Source organism: Symphalangus syndactylus, chromosome 2, assembly GCF_028878055.3.
Source record: "Symphalangus syndactylus isolate Jambi chromosome 2, NHGRI_mSymSyn1-v2.1_pri, whole genome shotgun sequence".
NCBI lineage: Eukaryota > Metazoa > Chordata > Mammalia > Primates > Hylobatidae > Symphalangus > Symphalangus syndactylus.
This window is the reverse complement of record NC_072424.2, coordinates 147,713,786-147,733,316: the sequence shown is the minus strand read 5'-3', so window position 1 is coordinate 147,733,316 and position 19,531 is coordinate 147,713,786. Positions and strand designations below refer to the sequence as shown.

The 19,531-nt window shown below is 40.5% G+C and overlaps 1 protein-coding gene across 3 annotated transcripts; it reads right to left on the bottom strand.

Moving 5' to 3' along the window:
• Nucleotides 1-886: 886 nt before the first annotated feature.
• TBP (TATA-box binding protein) lies at nucleotides 887-19,106 on the bottom strand. 3 transcript variants are annotated; one of them, XM_055269865.2, is made up of 8 exons: nucleotides 18,898-19,106; nucleotides 16,290-16,491; nucleotides 11,185-11,591; nucleotides 8,408-8,495; nucleotides 7,026-7,117; nucleotides 3,963-4,130; nucleotides 2,237-2,331; nucleotides 887-1,556 (listed from the first exon to the last, which is right to left on the bottom strand). In XM_055269865.2, the coding sequence occupies exons 2-8, from the start codon at nucleotides 16,341-16,343 to the stop codon at nucleotides 1,477-1,479; spliced, it is 984 nt and encodes a 327-aa protein (XP_055125840.1). In that variant the 5' UTR covers nucleotides 16,344-16,491; nucleotides 18,898-19,106; the 3' UTR covers nucleotides 887-1,476. The 3 variants fall into 3 exon arrangements, with proteins under 3 accessions (XP_055125840.1, XP_055125839.1, XP_055125841.1); XM_055269864.2 differs by having other exon boundaries at nucleotides 16,290-16,494; nucleotides 18,898-19,019; XM_055269866.2 differs by lacking the exon at nucleotides 18,898-19,106 and adding an exon at nucleotides 18,376-18,755.
• Between the last annotated feature and the right edge of the window lie 425 nt (nucleotides 19,107-19,531).

The following is a 19,531-nucleotide window of genomic DNA, read 5'->3' as shown; positions in this document are numbered from 1 at the left end:
AAATACACATACAAGGATGTTCCCTGCAGCGCTGTTTATGATATTGAAAAACTGGAGGTCATGTAAATGACCATAATTACAGGAATAGCTCAGTAAGTGAAGGTACCTAAGAAGAGTATCCTAGATTCCCAATCATAGAAATAGGTTTATGATATATTGACTGAAAAAAGGGAAAGCTATAAAATTGAATGTATTATCATTTTTTTTTTTCCAAAAATGGGATCAAATGCCATGCCCAGAGGACAGACAGAACAGAGCTTAGAAGATACCCACTAATCTGGTCATTATCTTGGGGAAAGAGGCAGAAGAGAAAGGAAGGAAGGACCTCCCCTTTCTGATTTTATTCCTCTGAATCAGCTGAAGATGTACTTTTACAATTAAAAAAAAAAAAAAACCACCCTAACAATAAAACCTAAGAACCCACAAATGTCCACCTGATAGTCCATGAGAAAAAAACTGCAAAACAAGCAAAAAAAAGTTACTGCAGAGTTGGCAGCCTGTGGATAGGGCACCAGCTTCTACACCTGAAGGACTCACTCATTTTTACCACTTACTAGCCGTGTAACCTTAGCCAAGTCCCTCAGCTGGGGCCCTTATCTCCTCACCTCCAACAGAGGAACAAAACCTAACTGAAGTTTTGTGAGGATTCCAGGCACTGTATGCAAAATACCTAGAAAACAGGAGTTGCTCAATATATGGAAGGTAATAAATACACATTTCCCGAGCAACTGTGAGTTCTCAGATCGTTAATCTGTTTTCATTGCAGCATACGATGAAATATTGACTGGAACAAACACCAAAATGGTTTCAGGCATTATATCTCAAATACAACTTTGTGGAAAACAGTATGATCACATGACTCTTACAAGGTATCATAACAACAATCTAACACTTTTATAAACTGCATTTATTGTACAGAGTACTCTGAAGAAAGAAAAAATATGTACAGCCATTCATTTTCATTAACACATGTATTCTGTCCTGCAATACTGGAGAGGTGGAATGTGTCTGGCACAGAAATAACCCCTAGGAGTTATAAATTAGAAAAACAACACTTTTAAAAAAGATTTTTACTTTTCTGGTAGAAATATAAAAACTGTGGTTCATGGGGAAAAACATTAAAATTAAAAAGTCCAATCAATTATAGAGGTGGCTTTAACACTTAAAGTTTTCTCCCTCAAACCAACTTGTCAACAGCAGTGTTTAAAATCTACATATAAATAAATGGGCAGCGCTGCCCAGATAGCAGCACAGTATGAGCAACTCACAGTCACGCTGCGTGGTGTTCTCAGTGCACAAATAATGCCCCTTCCCGGCATCCCGCGGTGGGCACTTACAGAAGGGCATCACCTGGTGCCGCAACCTGCAACTCAACATCCATCTTCTCACAACACCACCATTTAAAGGTACCAAAACAAACTGATTTGTTTAAAAAAAAAAAAAGTCGGTGGGGGAGGCAAGGGTACATGACAGCCATTACGTCGTCTTCCTGAATCCCTTTAGAATAGGGTAGATGTTTTCAAATGCTTCATAAATTTCTGCTCTGACTTTAGCACCTAAGAAGACAAGTTGGAGTAGAGATGAGAGACTGAAATGGCACTTAACATATTAAGAAGGTAAAATTATTACCTTAAAGCTGCAAGCACAATTCTCACCATACCCAGTCAGATTAAGGCACACACATGAAAACATTAATGGTAGAATCCCTTGTCACAATCTTATTTTTGTTTATAAAACAATACTTTTAAAAAATCATCTTAGTGACTCCAGCGTCTCATTCTATAGCTCAAGAGGCATGTATTCACACTTCTCATCTTGGTCCTGAACCAGGCCATAAATCAAGCAGGACGGCAATGATAACAACTGAATCTTCTTCTCCCAATTGCTACCTTCAACTAAACTCTTTTCTGAATCTTCTTTTCTTGTCTCATAATCATATTGCTGAAGAATCCTAAAGCTTCAGATAACTAATTCCAAGTGAAAACACCATCTTTTATTCAATGCAATGGTCACCTCCTCACTGTAAATGGAAGTCTGCTTGCAGAGCTGTGGTCAGACTTCCCTGCTCTCACTGTGCCTTTAGTGCGCAGGTTTCTCGTCAGACTTTGGGTGGGAAGCCTTTGTACAAGAAGCTAGCCCCCACTGTCCCAAAACTGAAATTTCTTTTCAGCACTGAGAAAATGCCATACTCACAACACTTACGAACTTTCAGATACTACTTCCTGTTATAACTTACCTGTTAATACAACTTTTCCAGAAACAAAAATAAGGAGAACAATTCTGGGTTTGATCATTCTGTAGATTAAACCAGGAAATAACTCTGGCTCATAACTGGAAGGAAAATTGCAAAAACAGTTTAGAAATTAAGAGCTTTGTGTGCTTTTAGATAAAATGAGGACCTGTACAAGGAAAAATACTGAATAAACAAGCAAACCAGTCAAGAGGTAAAGCACAGTTCTTCAAACAGCATCAAAGGATAGAATAATTAAAGCAAGTGAGGCTGACTTGTAGTCATCTGTTGATAACCATTGGATGGGAGGCTATTTGTCCTCCTATCACTTTACCCTATTTCTATTGAATCTGGATTTTCTGATTTAAGAAAAAGAGCCCTGTAGTCATGTCTGCAGTCTCTATATCATTAGATATAATGATATCTAATGCAGATAATAATCCTTTACTTTTACAGTCCTAATAATTACTATTACAGTCCTAATAATCATTTACTTCGAAGATCCGATACTGACAGTTTAACTTTTAATCATATCTCACCTCCTTAAAGTGAAATATTCTCTAGCTGTCAACTGTGGTCAGGAAATTTAATCAAACTTATATACTAGCCTGAGAATTAACCTATACCTGATTAAGCTGTCTGACTGAATGGACTATTGGTATATATTCTTTTTTTTTTGAGACGGAATCTTGCTGTGTCGCCCAGGCTGGAGTACAGTGGCACGATCTTGGCTCACTGCAACCTTCACCTCCTGGGTTCGAGTGACTGTCCTGCCTCAGCCTCCTGTGTGGCTGGGATTACAGGCGTGCACCACCACATCCAGCTAATTTTTGTATTTTTAGTAGAGACGGGGTTTCACCATGTTGGCCAGGCTGGTCTTGAACTCCTGAACTCAAGTGATCTGCCTGCCTCGGCCTCCCAAAGTGCTGGGATTACAGGCGTGAGCCACCAGGCCAGGCCTGGTACATATTCTTCTAAACCTAGTAATCTCATTTTTCTCAGTTCAGAGAGACTGAAAACAGGATGCCTCTGTTTCTCTGTGTCTGACCTAAGACAAAATTCAGGACAGGCTTCTCTGAGGAAGAGTGCAATGGGTAGACATACGGAACTCAAGTGGGAGCTTCCTAGGTGAAAAGGGCAATGAGTGTACTAGGCATAAAAGCGGCAAGTGCAAAGGCCCAGGGCAGGAGGAACCAAGTGAGCCCAAGGGGCACACATAACTAATGTGCCTGTGAACAGACACCAGAAGACCATGAGATGAAGCAGTGAGGTGGGCAGGGCTGCCTGCCTGTGAGTCTTCACCTGCAAGTAGCAGGGAAGATAACAGAAAGTTGTTCCTATGGCTCAACTTCACACTTTGCTGGTAGATCTGACACAATGTTGACTAAAAGAGAAGATCCAAACTGGGAAAAAAAATTGATACAAAAGGTTAGGTTCAATTCATGCATTCCAAGTGTATTCAGCAATAAAATGATAAAACATACAGAAGTAGAATCAAATTCATTCCAGTAAAGGGGAGTTATGGGTACCGCTAAGTGCCAAGGGAAGCAGAGGCTGGTAAGGGTGATAAATATGACTGAGAACATCAGGAAGACAATGCAAGAATACATACAACTATAACCATGTCAACTGTTCTCATATACTGAATATTTTGCATGTGTTTTATTCTGAACAATGTTTAGATTATAAATGAACTGTTGCCAAGGGCAATCATAATACATTTCAGACTTACCTACTAAATTGTTGGTGGGTGAGCACAAGGCCTTCTAACCTTATAGGAAACTTCACGTCACAGCTCCCCACCATGTTCTGAATCTTGAAGTCCAAGAACTTAGCTGGAAAACCCAACTTCTGTACAACTCTAGCATATTTTCTTGCTGCCAGTCTGGACTGTTCTTCACTAGGGAAAGGAAAAAAGTGAGTTATTCATACTCAGAGCCAGCTAAAATACTTATTTAAACTAATAACTTATAAAAAGTCCAAAACAGTAAACTAATAAAGTGTAAAGTGGTCAGCCTTCTTGCAATAGGAGAAAAGACTGACAGACATTCACAATTCCTTCTAAAGTATTCCTGGATCCTTGACAGAAAACTGTGGGCCTGCCAAAATGACCTTTCAATCCGCCAAATTATTGTAGCCCTAGATTTTATGGCTGTGAATTATCACTGTCATCAATCATCACTATTTATGTATTTTAGCCCATGCATTTCTACTGAGAAGAAAATTAACAAACTTCATTTTGATCAAAAAATGTTGATGAGATTTATTATTGAACAATGTATTCACTAATTCTATCCTCTTTTATACCAAGACTCATCATGAATAGACATTCCTATGTCATTTGTTGAATAAAACTATGACTTAGCAGTTCAGAGCTTACATAAGAAAAGCAGAATGTGGGCCAAGTGTGGTGGCTCACACCTGTAATCCCAAGCACTTTGGGAGGCCAAGGCAGATAGATCACCTGAGGTCAAGAGTTCCGAGACCAGTTCGGTCAACATGGTGAAACCCTATCTCTACTAAAAATACAAAAATTAGCCGGGCGTGGTGGCAGGCACCTGTAATCCCAGCTACTTCAGAGGCTGAGGCAGGAGAATCATCTGAACTTGGGAGGTGGAGGTTGCAATGAGCCAAGAATGTGCCACTGCACTCCAGCCTAGGCGACTCCGCCAAAAAAAAAAAAAAAAGAAAGAAAAGGAAAGAAAGAAGAGAAGAGAAAAAAGAAAAGAGAAAAAGGAAGGCAGGCAGGCAGGCCGGGCACGGTGGCTCGCACCTGTAATCACAATACTTTGGGGAGGCTGAGGCAGGCGGATCATGAGGTCAGGAAATCGAGACCATCCTGGCTAACACAGTGAAACCTCGTCTCTACTAAAAACACAAAAAAATTAGCCGGGCATGGTGGCGGGCACCTATAGTCCCAGCTACTCAGGAGGCTGAGGCAAGAGAATGGCATGAACCCACGAGGCGGAGCTTGTAGTGAGCCGAGATCGCCCCACTGCACTCCAGCCTGGGCGCAGAGTGAGACTCCATCTCAAAAACAACAACAACAAAAAAAAAGAATGTCAAAATATTACCGTTAAAAGACTATCAGATGCAGGGGATCAGGAAGAACAAAAATCAAGCATACATATATATGCTATGCTTTTAATTTTCAGGTAAATTTACTGGTGGTTTCTTGTCTTGATGAAATAGTCATCCAACTAGATATACAATATTCAGTTTTCAGATGCTCTGGGACAAAAAGGCTAAATGCTGCATGAAAAGCTTGCCTTGATAAACCAAAAGTTTCTGATGTTCCATGCAGGGGAAAACAAGCAAACAAAAAGGCTCTTAATTAAAAAGGTTACTACTGCATATTGTGGCCAAGGGGAAGTGAAAGGTAAGAACAGATCCTTGTCCTGCATTCTGAAAAAACTCGGAGACCAGGAGCCAGAATGTCCACACCAATGGCATTCCCTTCACTGAAAGACAATTTCAAACTTCAGAATAAGCAAAGACATCCACAGCCCCTTCTATGTGTTGATACCTCCAGGTACATTTAATACTCTTTCATTTAAAAAGTTTTAGTGGCCGGGCGCGGTGGCTCACGCTTGTAATCCCAGCACTTTGGGAGGCCGAGGCGGGCGGATCACGAGGTCAGGAGATCGAGACCACGGTGAAACCCCATCTCTACTAAAAATACAAAAAATTAGCCGGGCGTGGTGGCGGGCGCCTGTAGTCCCAGCTACTCGGAGAGGCTGAGGCAGGAGAATGGCGTGAACCCAGGAGGCAGAGCTTGCAGTGAGCTGAGATTGCGCCACTGCACTCCAGCCTGGGTGACAGAGCAAGACTCCGTCTCAAAAAAAAAAAAAAAAAAAAAAAGTTTTAGTTTATTTGTTCAGTTCATTTATGAAGCTAATGTCACTAATTTTCCCCCTAGTTTTTGACTCCTACCAGGTATATGAGCTCTGTTTAGAATAGTCAGGTCCCCAGAGCACTAACCTTCAGACAGGATCACTTCAGATGGAGAATATAGGCAATGACATTTTATAATATGGGTGCATTCCTTAAGATCTGCACAACTCAAACACTCATAATGAAAGCTAGTTCCAGTGAGACGGCAGGTTTCTGTGGCCAACACGTGGTGCTGTCACGCTGCCAGGTCCAGTAAGGTCTGCAAAGCCCTTACATCATTAGCTTAGAAGTGTTTTCATTCTTATCATTTTTCTTCCATTTCAAGATGTATTTGTGTTATTTACAACATTTTTCACATAAAGGGAATTTTATTAATAGTTCTGATGTTGTATTACAGCTTACCTAATTTTTTTTTTTTTTTTTTTTCTGGAGAAAGTGTCTTGTTCTGTCTCCCATGCTGGAGTACAGTGGCATGATCTCAGCTCACTGCAACCTCCACCTCCCAGATTTCAGCGATTCTCATGCTTCAGCCTCCCAAGTAGCTGGGACTACAGACATCCACTACCACGCCTGGCTAATTTTTGTATTTTTAGTACAGATGGAGTTTCACCGTGTTGGCCAGGCTGGTCTCGAACTCCTGGCCTCAAGTGATTTGCCTGCCTTGGTGAGATACCACGCCTGCCCATATCTAATTTTTAAGAAAATGAAATCACTGCTATCTAAATAGAATCAAATAATACATAAATAAATAAAAATAAAATTAATAGAATCTTATTAAAATGGTTTTTATAAGAAAGCAATAATAACATGTTAAAGTGCTAACCTAATAACCTAAAAACAATGAGATATCACCTTTTCATTCATAACCCATAGGCCAGAAGAATGAATTTCTTACGGCTACCTCTTGGCTCCTGTGCACACCATTTTCCCAGAACTGAAAATCAGTGCCGTGGTTCGTGGCTCTCTTATCCTCATGATTACCGCAGCAAACCGCTAAAATGGTCAGAGAGAATAATTAGTGAGGTCATGCCAAACTGCTCAATTTTGTTAGGAGAACTACCCATTGACAAAAAATCACAACTGGTAGGAAGGACATAGTACATCTAGTTATCAAAATATTTGTCCTGTATATCTGTAAAGGATTTGCATACACCACATGTAACGAATATTCCTTTGCATAAGGAGCAGAAAATAATCAATTGTGACTACCAAGTTATACCAAGATCTGTATGTTCTTTCACATGAGCATTCCATCAAGAGAAATGTTTGCAAAATTTGGTTATGTTCTCAATAAACACCAGTGCTTCTGTTTCTACTTTACATTTGTATTCAAGTAAATGTGATTATAATAGATGAAAGATTAATTCTTAGAATGGTACATGTCATACAGACTCATTATGAGTGGTTAAACAGTGATTTTCAGACCCTTAGCTATCTTTCAGATCTTAGGCATTATGTTTCAAGCATTTTAAAATGCACCCTAAGTCCATTACTTAACACTTCTCTCAACCCAGCTAATGTTTATCCAAATTACTTTGCCTACTATAGCTGGCAAACATCATCCCTATACATATACAAAATTCTTCACATGATCCCAATACAATATATATATAACTTAGCTTATTTTATAGACTGCTGTATTCCCAGGGATTCTTATATCACAGACACTCAATAAAAGATACAAAACAATGCACATTTTACTTTAGATCTTCATTTTGTTGGTGTCAAGGAATAAGCATAACACAAACTCTTTGATATACAGATTTTTTTTTTTTTGAGGCGGAGTCTCGCTCTGTTGCCAGGCTGGAATGCAATGGCACAATCTCCGCTCACTGCACCCTCTGCCTCCCAGGTTCAAGTGATTCTCCTGCCTCAGCCTCCCAAGTAGCTGGGATTACAGGCGCATGCCACCACTCTTGGCAAATTTTTGTATTTTTAGTAGAGACGGGGTTTCACTGTGTTGGCCAGGATGGTCTTGAACTCCTGACCTCAGATGATCTGCCCGCCTCGGCCTCCCAAAGTGCTGGGATTACACGTGTGAGCCACCAAGCCCGGCCGATTTTTTAAGAGACAGGGTCTTGCCATGTTGCCTGGGCTGGTGTTGATCTCCTAGGCTCAAGCAATTCTCCTTCCTCAGCCTCCCAAAGTGCTGGGATTACAGGCATTAGCCACTGTGCCTGGCCTGATCTACAGACATTTGTTATACAGCGTGAAATACATTAAAATACAGAGACATGGCAAACACAAAAAAGAAAAAAAAAAAAGAAATCCATTAAATCTAACCTTGGGATTATATTCGGCATTTCGGGCACGAAGTGCAATGGTCTTTAGGTCAAGTTTACAACCAAGATTCACTGTGGATACAATATTTCTGTAAGAAATTTAAAAAGAAAACACAACTATTTAAATTACTTAACTTTCATTGGATGAGGTGTTAGAAATTATGCAGACATCTCATTATTTCAACCAGGCTTTAATTTTTTTTAATTGCTCACATTTATTGTTTAACAAGTATCATGCACATGTTGAGCATTTTAGATAGATTATTCCATTTAATACTTATAATGCACTGAGGTAGAAGTTACCAGTATTCACACATTTAGATAAATAAGCTGAGGCTTAAAGGTAGTGCACCTTGCTCAGGATGCAATGGCTCCCAAGTGGAGGAGCCAGGATTTGAGTCTGTCTGTCTCCAGAGCCTGCTCTTAGCCTTCTCACAGACAAACTCAATTCTCATCTGTGAGCTCTGAAAAGCCACCACCACCACCCTACTCCTAAGTCACTATTTATAATGAAAACAAGCAGGCATGAACTGCCCAGTTCTCTCAAAGTAAGTATCTTTTGAAAAACAAGAGCTAAGTGTCTTTAGCAAAAAAAAAAAAAAAAAAAAAAAAAAAAAAAAGCAAAACCCTGCTTTCTCTTCTAATTAACTCTCAGTAAATAAGGATAAACGGAGGCATCTGGGTCCACTGACCCCTTTCATTTCTCAGTGTTCTTAAATCATTTAATGAATAACTTATACAAGAATAAAGACATACTAAAAAGCAACTCTATTAGAAATTTTAATAAAAATTTAAACAAACCCACATTTTCATTGTACATTTTTCTGCTTATGAAAGTATATATACTTGAAATGGGCAATGCCCTTTGAATGCAATTAACTGCTCAACAACTGTCTGGCATGGCCCTGGAAATCAGCATCCCAAGAATATTGAGTCCAGATTTCAAAGACGTAGGTTCAAAGAGGTTTTAGGTCATTGTTGCTCCTGGTTCTTTGTCTTGTACTGTCAAAAGGCAATACTTTTGAAAACTTGATGGCTCATAATTTTTTTCAAAAGAGAATGGCAGTCTATGATACACAACTGTAAAGCCAATTAGGTTGATCCACACAATGAATGTTTTCGTTTCCATATCATCTTATTGCCTTCCAATCACCGTTGTATACACATCTGCCTTTAGCATTTGTCCACTTATGAACTATATCAAGTAGATTTTAGTATGTCTATCACAACTTTAGTCACATAATTGTTAAATGTATTCTTATATATTTTCATTAATTAAATATTTACCTTAATCCCTCTTAAGCCTACAAGATTGAGCGGGCACTGAATTACCACCCAGGAGGGTTCTTAGTAGATAGTGGAAATTCAGGAATGGGGATGACTGGATGCTCTGGGGAGTATCAGAACAACAAAGGCACTGGCAAGAAACAAACACCTGACTGTACTATTTATAATTTATTATTTAAATCAGAAATGCAAACTTAAATATTCCTGGGAGTCAGACAAGCATGCTGGACGCATGGGAGCGGTATAGATAAGGGTGAGCTAAAAAGGGCTCTCTCTAAAATCACTAAAATTACTCTGTTTTTAAAATTGTGTGGGGGGGTGAAACAAAATTGTGGAGGCAAGATTTAGGTCTTTGGGTGAAAGTCAGCATCCACGATTACACACACTTAGTTCCAAAAATGATCAGAGATAGCTTATAAACAACAACCACATATGTAACAAGGTGAATAAATGCAAATAGGAAATACTAGATCTAAAGGGAGTATGAAGGAGGAAGGTGTCTGTACAAGAAAACTGAGATGAGATGCAGAGACTGCAAGTAACCTTTTAATTTGGTCATAAGCTTTCTAAAATGAAAAGCTATACACTTCTTATTGACTGGGATTATTTGGAAATATTGCTGGTTTTTCAGGAAGATGAAATTATTTCCTACCCCTACTACACTGTTACATATAGAACCCACTTCATTTAGGTAGAAAAATCCATTTACGACAAGAACAGTCATCCTCATTTTGTGGGAAGGACACAAACCTTCAAAGATTATATGCAGCCCCCATGGTAAAAACAAAAAACAAGAACTACCAGAAATTATACTGATATTGTGACTAAAGACCTAAAATAGCATAAGGGAAAGAGACTACATAACATTGTGATTTAGCGATATCAGATACAGGGAAATGCCTATAATATAATAACAACAGTGAAAGATTAAATTTTATTGGCTCAGGTATGTAAACACAAATGACCACATTTCTTTTTTTTTTTTTTATTTTTTATTTTTTTGAGACGGAGTCTCCTTCTGTCGCCCAGGCTGGAGTGCAGTGGCGCAATCTCGGCTCACTGCAAGATCCGCCTACCGGGTTCACGCCATTCTCCTGCCTCAGCCTCTCCGAGTAGCTGGGACTACAGGCGCCCACCACCACGCCCGGCTAATTTTTTGTATTTTTAGTAGAGACGGGGTTTCACCGTGGTCTCGATCTCCTGACCTCGTGATCCGCCCGCCTTGGCCTCCCAAAGTGCTGGGATTACAAGCGTGAGCCACCGCGCCCGGCCAAATGACCACATTTCTAAACCTGTTAAGAGCCTTTTACTGAGGACACTGACTAAGAGCTTTGCTTCCCTTTCCCAAGTGTGAGATAAAGCAAATTCTGATACACAATTACTGTTAGTGCCACTCCCTCCCTTAATAAAAGGATCCATCTGAAAACAGAGCAGGAACACAACTCAAAGGGACTCCTAAGTGAGAGGAAACATAAAACACCAAGTACTCACTGCAGCTGCGGTACAATCCCGGAACTCTCCGAAGCTGGTGTGGCAGGAGTGATGGGGGTCATGGGGGTCATGGGGGAGGGATACAGTGGAGTGGTGCCCGGCAAGGGTGCAGTTGTGAGAGTCTGTGAGTGGAAGAGCTGTGGTGCCTGGCCTGAGGTTCCCTGTGTTGCCTGCTGGGACGTTGACTGCTGAACGGCTGCAGCTGCCACTGCCTGTTGCTGCTGCTGCTGCTGCTGCTGCTGTTGTTGCTGTTGCTGCTGCTGCTGCTGCTGCTGTTGTTGCTGCTGCTGCCTTTGCTGCTCTTCCAAAATAGACAGACTATTGGTGTTCTGAATAGGCTGTGGGGTCAATCCAGTGCCATAAGGCATCATTGGACTAAAGATAGGGATTCCGGGAGTCATGGCACCCTGTGGAAAGCAAGGAGAAAAATAGGTTAGGCCAGCTGCTGCTAAGTGTTTGTGGAACTTTCTTGGTGGAACGGCAGGTGAGATGTGCAAAGACAGATGCCTTCTGAGAATAATGGGGTTATTAAACATTAATTATGGAAGAACCAGCTATTCTTATACATATTGCTTTCTTCTTTAATACCACATGGTAGATAAACATGAAGAAAAATTGATAAACTGAACTTCGGAAAAATTAAAAACTTCTGTTCTTTGAAAGACACCACTGAGAAAATTAAAAGGCAGGCCACAGACTGGGAAAAAAAATACCTACAATACATACATCTGAGAAAGGACTGGTAAACAGAATAATAAAGAGCTCTGACAACTCCATAAAAGAAGATCAACAAATAAAATAATAAAAAAGGGCAAAAGATGTGAAGGACATATTACAAATGAAGATGCAGGCATACCTCAGAGATACTGCGGGTTAGGTTCCAGACCATCTCTATTTCCCAGTGTCTACAAAAGTTATGTTAACACTGTAGTCTATTAAGTGTGCAGTAGCATTATGTCTGATAATATGCATATACCTTAATTTAAAAATGCTTTATTGCTAAAAATGCTACAATCATGTGAGCCTGCGGCAAATCATCATCTTTTTGCTGACAGAGGGTCTTGCCTCGACGTTGATGGCTGCTGACGGATCAGGGTGGTAGCTGTGGCAATTTCTTAAAATAAGACTGACGAAGTTTGCCACACCGACTAACTCTTCCTTTCACTGAAGATGTCTCTGTAGCATAGGATGCTGTCTGACAGCATTTTACCCACACTAGAACTTATTTCAAAATTAGAGTCAATCCTCTCAAACCCTGCTGCTGCTTTATCAACTAAGTTTATGTAATATTCTAAAGTCATCAATTCTTCACCAGGAGTCAATTCCATCTCAAGAAACCACTTTCTTTGCTTATCCACAAGAAGCAACTCCTCATCTGTTCAGGTTTTATCAAAAAGTTGCAGCAAATCAGTCACATCTTCAGATTCACTTCTAATTCTAGTTCACTTGCTATCTCCACTACACCTGCAGTAACTTCTAGCACTGAAGTCTAGAACCTCTCAAAGTCATCCATGAGGGTTGGAATCAACTTCTTCCAAACTCTTATTCATGTTGATATTTCACCCTCCTCCCATGAATCACGAACGTTCTTAATGGCATCTAGAATGGTGAATCTTTTCCAGAAGGTTTTCAATTCACTTTGCCCAGATCCATCAGAGGAATCATTATCTATGGCAGCTACAGCATATGTCCCTCCCTGCTTCCTTTCTTTGAGACAGGGTCTCCATTGTAGCCTTTAACTTCTGGACTCAAGTGACCCTCCCGCCTCAGCCTCCCAAGTAGCTGGGACTACAGGCACATGCCACCATGACCAGCTAATTCAAAAAAAAAATTTTTTTTGTAGCAACAGGGACTTGTTTTGTTACCCAGGTTGGTCTCGAGCTCCTGGCTTTGAGTGATCCTTCCACCTTGGCCTCCCAAAGTACCGAGATTACAAGCATGAGCCACCATGCCCTGCTGTATTTCTTAAATAGTAAGAATTGAAAGTTGAAATTACTCCTTGATCCATGGGCTGAAGAATGGATATATTATTTAAGCAGGCATGAAAACAATATTAATCTCCTTGTTCTTCTCCATCAGAGCTTGTGGACAACTAGTTACACTGTCAGTGAGTAATATTTTGAAATGAAACTTTTTTTCTGAGTAGATCTCAAAGAGCTTAAAATGTTCAGTAAACCATGCTGTAAACAGACGTGCTCTCATCAGGTTTTGTTGTTCTGTTTACTGAGAACAGGCACAGTAGATTTAGCGTAATTCTTAAGGGCTCTATGATTTTAGAACAGTAGATGAGCATTGGCTTCAACTTAAAGTCACCAGCTCTATTAGCCCTTAACTACAGTCAGCCAATCCTCTGAAGCTTTGAAGCTAGGCACTGATTTCTCCTCTCTAGCTATAAAAGTCCTAGATAGCATCTTCTTCCAGTAGAAGGCTGTTTCATCTACATTAAAAATCCATTATTTAGTATATTAGTATAGTCACCTTCATCAATTATCTCAGCTAGATCTTCCAGATAACTTGCTGCTTCACGTTGCATTTCTATGTTGTGGAGAAGGCTTCTCTCCTTTATTAAAGCTCATGAATAAACTTCTGCTAGTTTCAAAATTTTCTTCTACAGCTTCCTCTCCTCTCTCAGCCTTTACAGAATTGAAGAGAGTTAAGGCCTTGCTCTGGATTACACTTTGGCTTAAGGGGATGTATGGGTGGTATGATCTTCTATCCAGACCAGTCAAACTTTCTCCATATAAGCAATAAGGCTGTTTTGCTTTCTTATCACTTGTGGGTTTACTGGAGCAGCACTTCTCATTTCCTTTAAGAACTTTTCCCTTGCATTCACAACTTAGCTAACTATTTTGGTGCAAGAGGCCTAGCTTTTAGCCTGTCTCAGCTTTCAACATGCCTTCTTCACTAAGTATAATCATTTCTAGCTTTTGGTTTAAAATGAGAGATGTGCAGCTCTTCCCTTCATCTCCACACTTAATTAAAAGTCACTGTAAGGTTATTAATTAGCCTAATTTCCATATTGTTGTGTCTCAAGGACTAGGGAAGACCAAGGAGAGGGAGAGAGATGGGGGAATGGCTGGTCAGATTGTAGACATTTATCAGTTAAGTTCCTGTATTATACGGGTGCAGTTTATGGCATTCAATAATAATTACAATAGTAACATCAAAGATCACTGATCACAATAACAGATAATAATGAAAAGGTTTGACTGAGCACAGTGGCTTATGCCTGTAATCCCAACACTTTGGGAGGCCAAGGCAGATGGATCACTTGCAGCCAGTAGTTTGACACCAGCCTAGCCAACATGGTGAAACTCCGTCTCCACTAAAAATACAAAATTTAGCTGGGTGTAGTGGTGCATGCCTGTAATCCTAGCTACTCGTGAGGCTGAGGCAGGAGAATTGCTTGAACACGGGAGATGGAGGTTGCAGTGAGCCAAGACTACACCACTGCACTCCAGCCTGCGCAACAGAGTGACTGTCTGGAAAAAAAAAAAAAAAAAAAAAAGAAAAAGAAAAAGTTTGATAACAATAACAGATAATAATGAAAAAGTTTGAAATCCCGCAAAAATTACCAAAATCTAACCCCAAGACATGAAGTGAGTACACACTGTTGGAAAAATAACGCCAAGACTTGCTGGGTACAGGTTTACCACAACCTTCAATTTGTCAAACATGCAGTAAAGTGAAGTGCAGTAAAGTGAGGTGGGCCTGTGTATGAGTGGCTGACGAGCACTTGCCAAGGTGCTCAGAAACATTAGTAATCAGGCAAATAAAAATCAAAACCACAATAAGATACTACTAAGCAATCACTAGAGTAAAAGTAGAAAGACTGACAGCACGAAGTGTTGGTTAGGATGTGGAGCAACTTAAATCTCTTATGCTGCAAAACAATACAGCCACTTCAGAAAACAGTTTGGCAGTTTCTTATAAAGTTATACATACACCAATATAGGACCTAGCAATCCTACTCCTAAGTATTTACCCATGAGAAGTAAAAACAGTGCATTCAAAGTCTACACAAATGTTTACAGTGCTTTTATTCATAATAGCTCCAAACTGGAAAGATCCCAAATGTGAGCAACTGGAGAATGGATGAACTGTGGAACATCCAAACAGTGGAGTGATACTTAGCTATACAATGGATTAACTACTGATATACAAACAGTATATTGGGCTAAGAAGTCAAACATACACAAAAAAGCATATACTATGATTCCATCTATATGAAATTCTAGAATAGACAAAACTAATCTTCAGCATTGAAAAGCAGATTCAGTAGTTACCTGGGGCCAGCAGAGTGACTATAAAGGGGAAGAAGGGACTTTTTAAGGTAATTGAAATGTTCTGTAACTTATACATTATATAATTATCAAAACAGACACTTAAAATGAGTTTTTTTGTATGTAAATTATATTTCAACAAAAGTTATTGCTTTTTTTTTTTTTTTTGAGACAGAGTCTCGCTCTGTCTCCCACGCTAGAGTGCAGTGGCACGACCTCTGCTCACTGCAACCTCCACCTCCCGGGTTCAAGCAGTTCTCCCTGCCTCAGCCTCCCAAGTAGCTGGGATTACAGGCACCCGCCACAACGCCTGGCTAATTTTTGTATATTTTGTAGAGATGAGGTTTCGCCACGTTGGCCAGGCTGGTCTCGAACTCCTGACCTCAGGTGATCCCCCCACCTTGGCCTCCCAAAGTGCTGGGATTACAGGCGTGAACCACTACACCCAGGCTGAAAAATTTTTAAAGTAGATGGGTGGTTGAGAACTTCAAATGTAAAAGGGGAAAAATAAAACTAGAAAATAATTTGGTGAGGGTGATTTTCAAAATCAAAGACCCTATATAATCATTTGGAACATTCTCATGTGTTTATCAAAATATTAGGTGTTTTATAAATATATAACTTAGCTTCCAAACAGACTCCCCAAATAAACACCATTGTGCCTATTCAAAGCCTAATAGAACTTCTCAACAAAATAAGGCTTAAAAAATATATTCAATCATTTTCAAAAACAGATCATTAAATGCCCTTCCCTGCCTTTTGATACCATCTCTTGCAGTTCAGATTTCCGCCCTCCCTATTCTCTCCCTCCTGCTGTATTACCTGAGGGGAGGCCAAGCCCTGGGCGTAAGGTGGCAGGCTGTTGTTCTGATCCATGATGTTCACTTTCTTCTTGGCAAACCAGAAACCCTTGGGCTGGAACTCGTCTCACTATTCAATTTTTTCCTAGAGCATCTCCAGCACACTCTTCTCAGCAACTTCCTCAGTTCCTTGGGTTATCTTCACACACCAAGAAACAGTGATGCTGCTTTGGAAAAAAGTCTTAAGTTTAATTTAAGGATCCAGGTAGCCTGTACGGTCCTATAAGCCAGTTCTATGGCTATACAAAACACAAACATGAAAACCAATGAAGCTATTTTGGAATACATTTGTTTTTACCTTATAATCCTAAAGTCTTATTCCTTCCATGTTACCGGTGATTGCATGTAAAATCGCCAACAAAACAAAAATCATTTTGTTACATGTTTAAATACTCGAAAAATGCTCAAAATCGAGCTGTCATAACCAGCATTAAAAACTTTTGAGGAAAAACACCTAGAAAACTAATTCCTAAGCAAAATGTAATATCAGAGCAGAATATTTACTAAGCACTGTATACACAGCACTGTTAGGCAAAGTTCAGATCTTTAAATATTCCAATTTTACATCCTCTACAATGTCTTGGGCAAAAAATTAAGTAAATATTAAATTCAATCCAATATACTTCAGAGTAATCATTTATCAAGCTCCTACTGTAATGAAACTGTAAGAGAAAAGCTGCACAGAGATAAAGCCCTGAATTTTTATAAATGTAATAACCTTACCTCTTTAGAACACATTAATGCAAACTATGCCTGTTATCTGACTTTTCTTAAATCATCATCGCTTTACTCACGACACATCTGAAATGAGTTTATACCAACATATTCTCACATAGAACTTAGAGGTCTCAAAGTTACAAATTATATGTCCAAAGATCCTTCAGGCATATGTACTTCAAGCATGTGCTGGTACAGAACAGACACTCAGATATTTGCTGAATGTATGAAAGACTCTGACGATCACTTTGAAAGGGCAAAGGCCCCCAAAGACTATCTATCCTACATACTCATCGCTGAAAAACAGACCAAAAAAGAAAGCAAGCTCTACTTCTGGAAATAAATATATCAGATATTTTTTAAATTATACTTTTTTTTGACAGTTATCCTATAATAACAATAACAGAAGTGCTGCAGATGAGGATATAAAGATAGGAGGATATAGTCCTTGGCATCAAAGTGTTCAATATGAAGGTTATGCAAATAATTACTGTAAAACATAGTATTATAATAGCAGGTATGGTCTAAACTAAGTTCCTTGAATGCAAAAACCAGCCTACATGTCTTTGTGATCTCTGCATCTAGCACTATGCCTGGAATGCAGTATGTGATCATGAATGAGCCCATATGCACCCGTGGAAGAGAAGACAATATAGACTAACAGCCAATCACTGTGAAGAGAGGGCAGTGTTTTCACAAAGCAGGGACCATCTAACTTGGGTCTCACAAGGTGAGTAGGAATTTACAAATCAGGGCTTCAGACAAAAGAGAAATCAAGCAGAAAGCGGTAACAGATTGAAAAAGCATGCAGTATGCAGGCGACAAGCTTAGCATGACTGTATAGAAGGTCACTGCAGGAGATGAGACAGCACATATTGGTGGGCTCATACTATCAGGAGTTTTAAATGTTATTGCATAGGCAATAATAACAGTTACGGATTTTGGAAGTGCAGTACGAATAGATCTAATTTGGCAACACTAGATGAATTTGAGAGGAGTAAAACTGGAGGCTGGAAGTTCCGTTTCAGGAATCTAAGGTTGAGGCAAGAGATAATGATGGCAGAATTTAAAGCCATTATAAGTATGATTAGAGATTTATCCAGGACCTTCGGTGGCTTCAGGCCACTTTTTGCAAATAAGTCTACAGAAGAAACCACACAGTGATTACTGCACTAATTTATCCTCAGAAAAGTTGTTTGCTGGGTATCTTCATCTCTTGGAAATGGAAACATCAAATCCAATATTTTTTGCAGGCAATCAAATTAATTCTGCATAGCCTTCTAGTGTCTGTATAACTAAATGAAGCACAGTCTTTTCACAGAAAAGCCTACCTAGAGATTTAGAAAACCATGATGGCCTGAACCGAGAGATGGGAGACCCTGTAAATAAAGTGGTGTGTATTATATCTTAAGCGCTACCGTGCCCGCTGTCTCAGGCTTCTGACAAAGTAAGTCTCAACGTTGGTAGCAAAACAGGCGGGCACAGATCAGGGTGAATCTGCTTCTAACACGGAGAAGAAGCGGATGGCAGGACAGGGCAGGGTAAACTTAGGGTCTTCGATGCAAGGGACTGTCCTGTCCCGCCTGCCGCCGCCCAGCCAGCCAGTAGTACCCTGAGCCCCACAATCGCACGATGGGAAGCCGCTTGCGCAACACGGCAGAGTAGGGCACCAGGCGGGAGCGGCGGCCAAGTGGCCGTTACAGGCCGGAACGGCGGCAGCACGAGAGGGAGGAACGTCCCCCCAGGGGCCTGCACGCGCGCCAATTCCTAGTTTCTTCTCCACCACTGCTCCCATGGCCTCAATGCAGTGGTCGCCTCCGCCCGAACCGTCAGAAAAGAGTACAAGCTGTTACCTGGGTCACTGCAAAGATCACTACGGGCCAACGGAAGCGAAGTTAAACAGCCAGCGGCCCAAGCGCCCGCCACAGCGAACCTGCCCGACCTCACTGAACTCCTGGCGCGCGTTGATAATGTCACTTCCGCCAGTTCTGCCCTCGGCTTCAGCGAGTTGCTCCCACTAGGGCCGAGGCCATGCGAAGTGTGGGCATAGGTCACTTCCTGTGTTTCCATAGGCGCAGAGCTTAAGGTAAGGAGGGGCGAAGCTCTTGAGGAGTTCCGGGGTGGGGCCGCCGTGCCACAGCCGTCTCTAATTGGCCCTTGCTGGACTTAGGAAAGATCGATTTTTAAATGGCGTGTGTGTGTATATGTGTGTGTGTGTTTTGTTGTTGTTGTTGTTGTTGTTGTTTAAAGCAACCAGCGGCGTTACCTTTGGCAAGTTACCTGACCTCTCCCCCGCAGTTTTTTCTGTAAGCTTGAATAATGATAACACTGCTTACCCGTGGGCTGTCGGGAGTTTGACAGAGATTGACAGAATCAATGCCTGAGCAGTGCTTGGCACTCGGTAAGCGCGTGTTCCTTACCTGTCAGCAAGAACGCTAGCTGATCTTCAAGAGTGTAGAATGACAAGGAACACTAAGCAAAACAAAC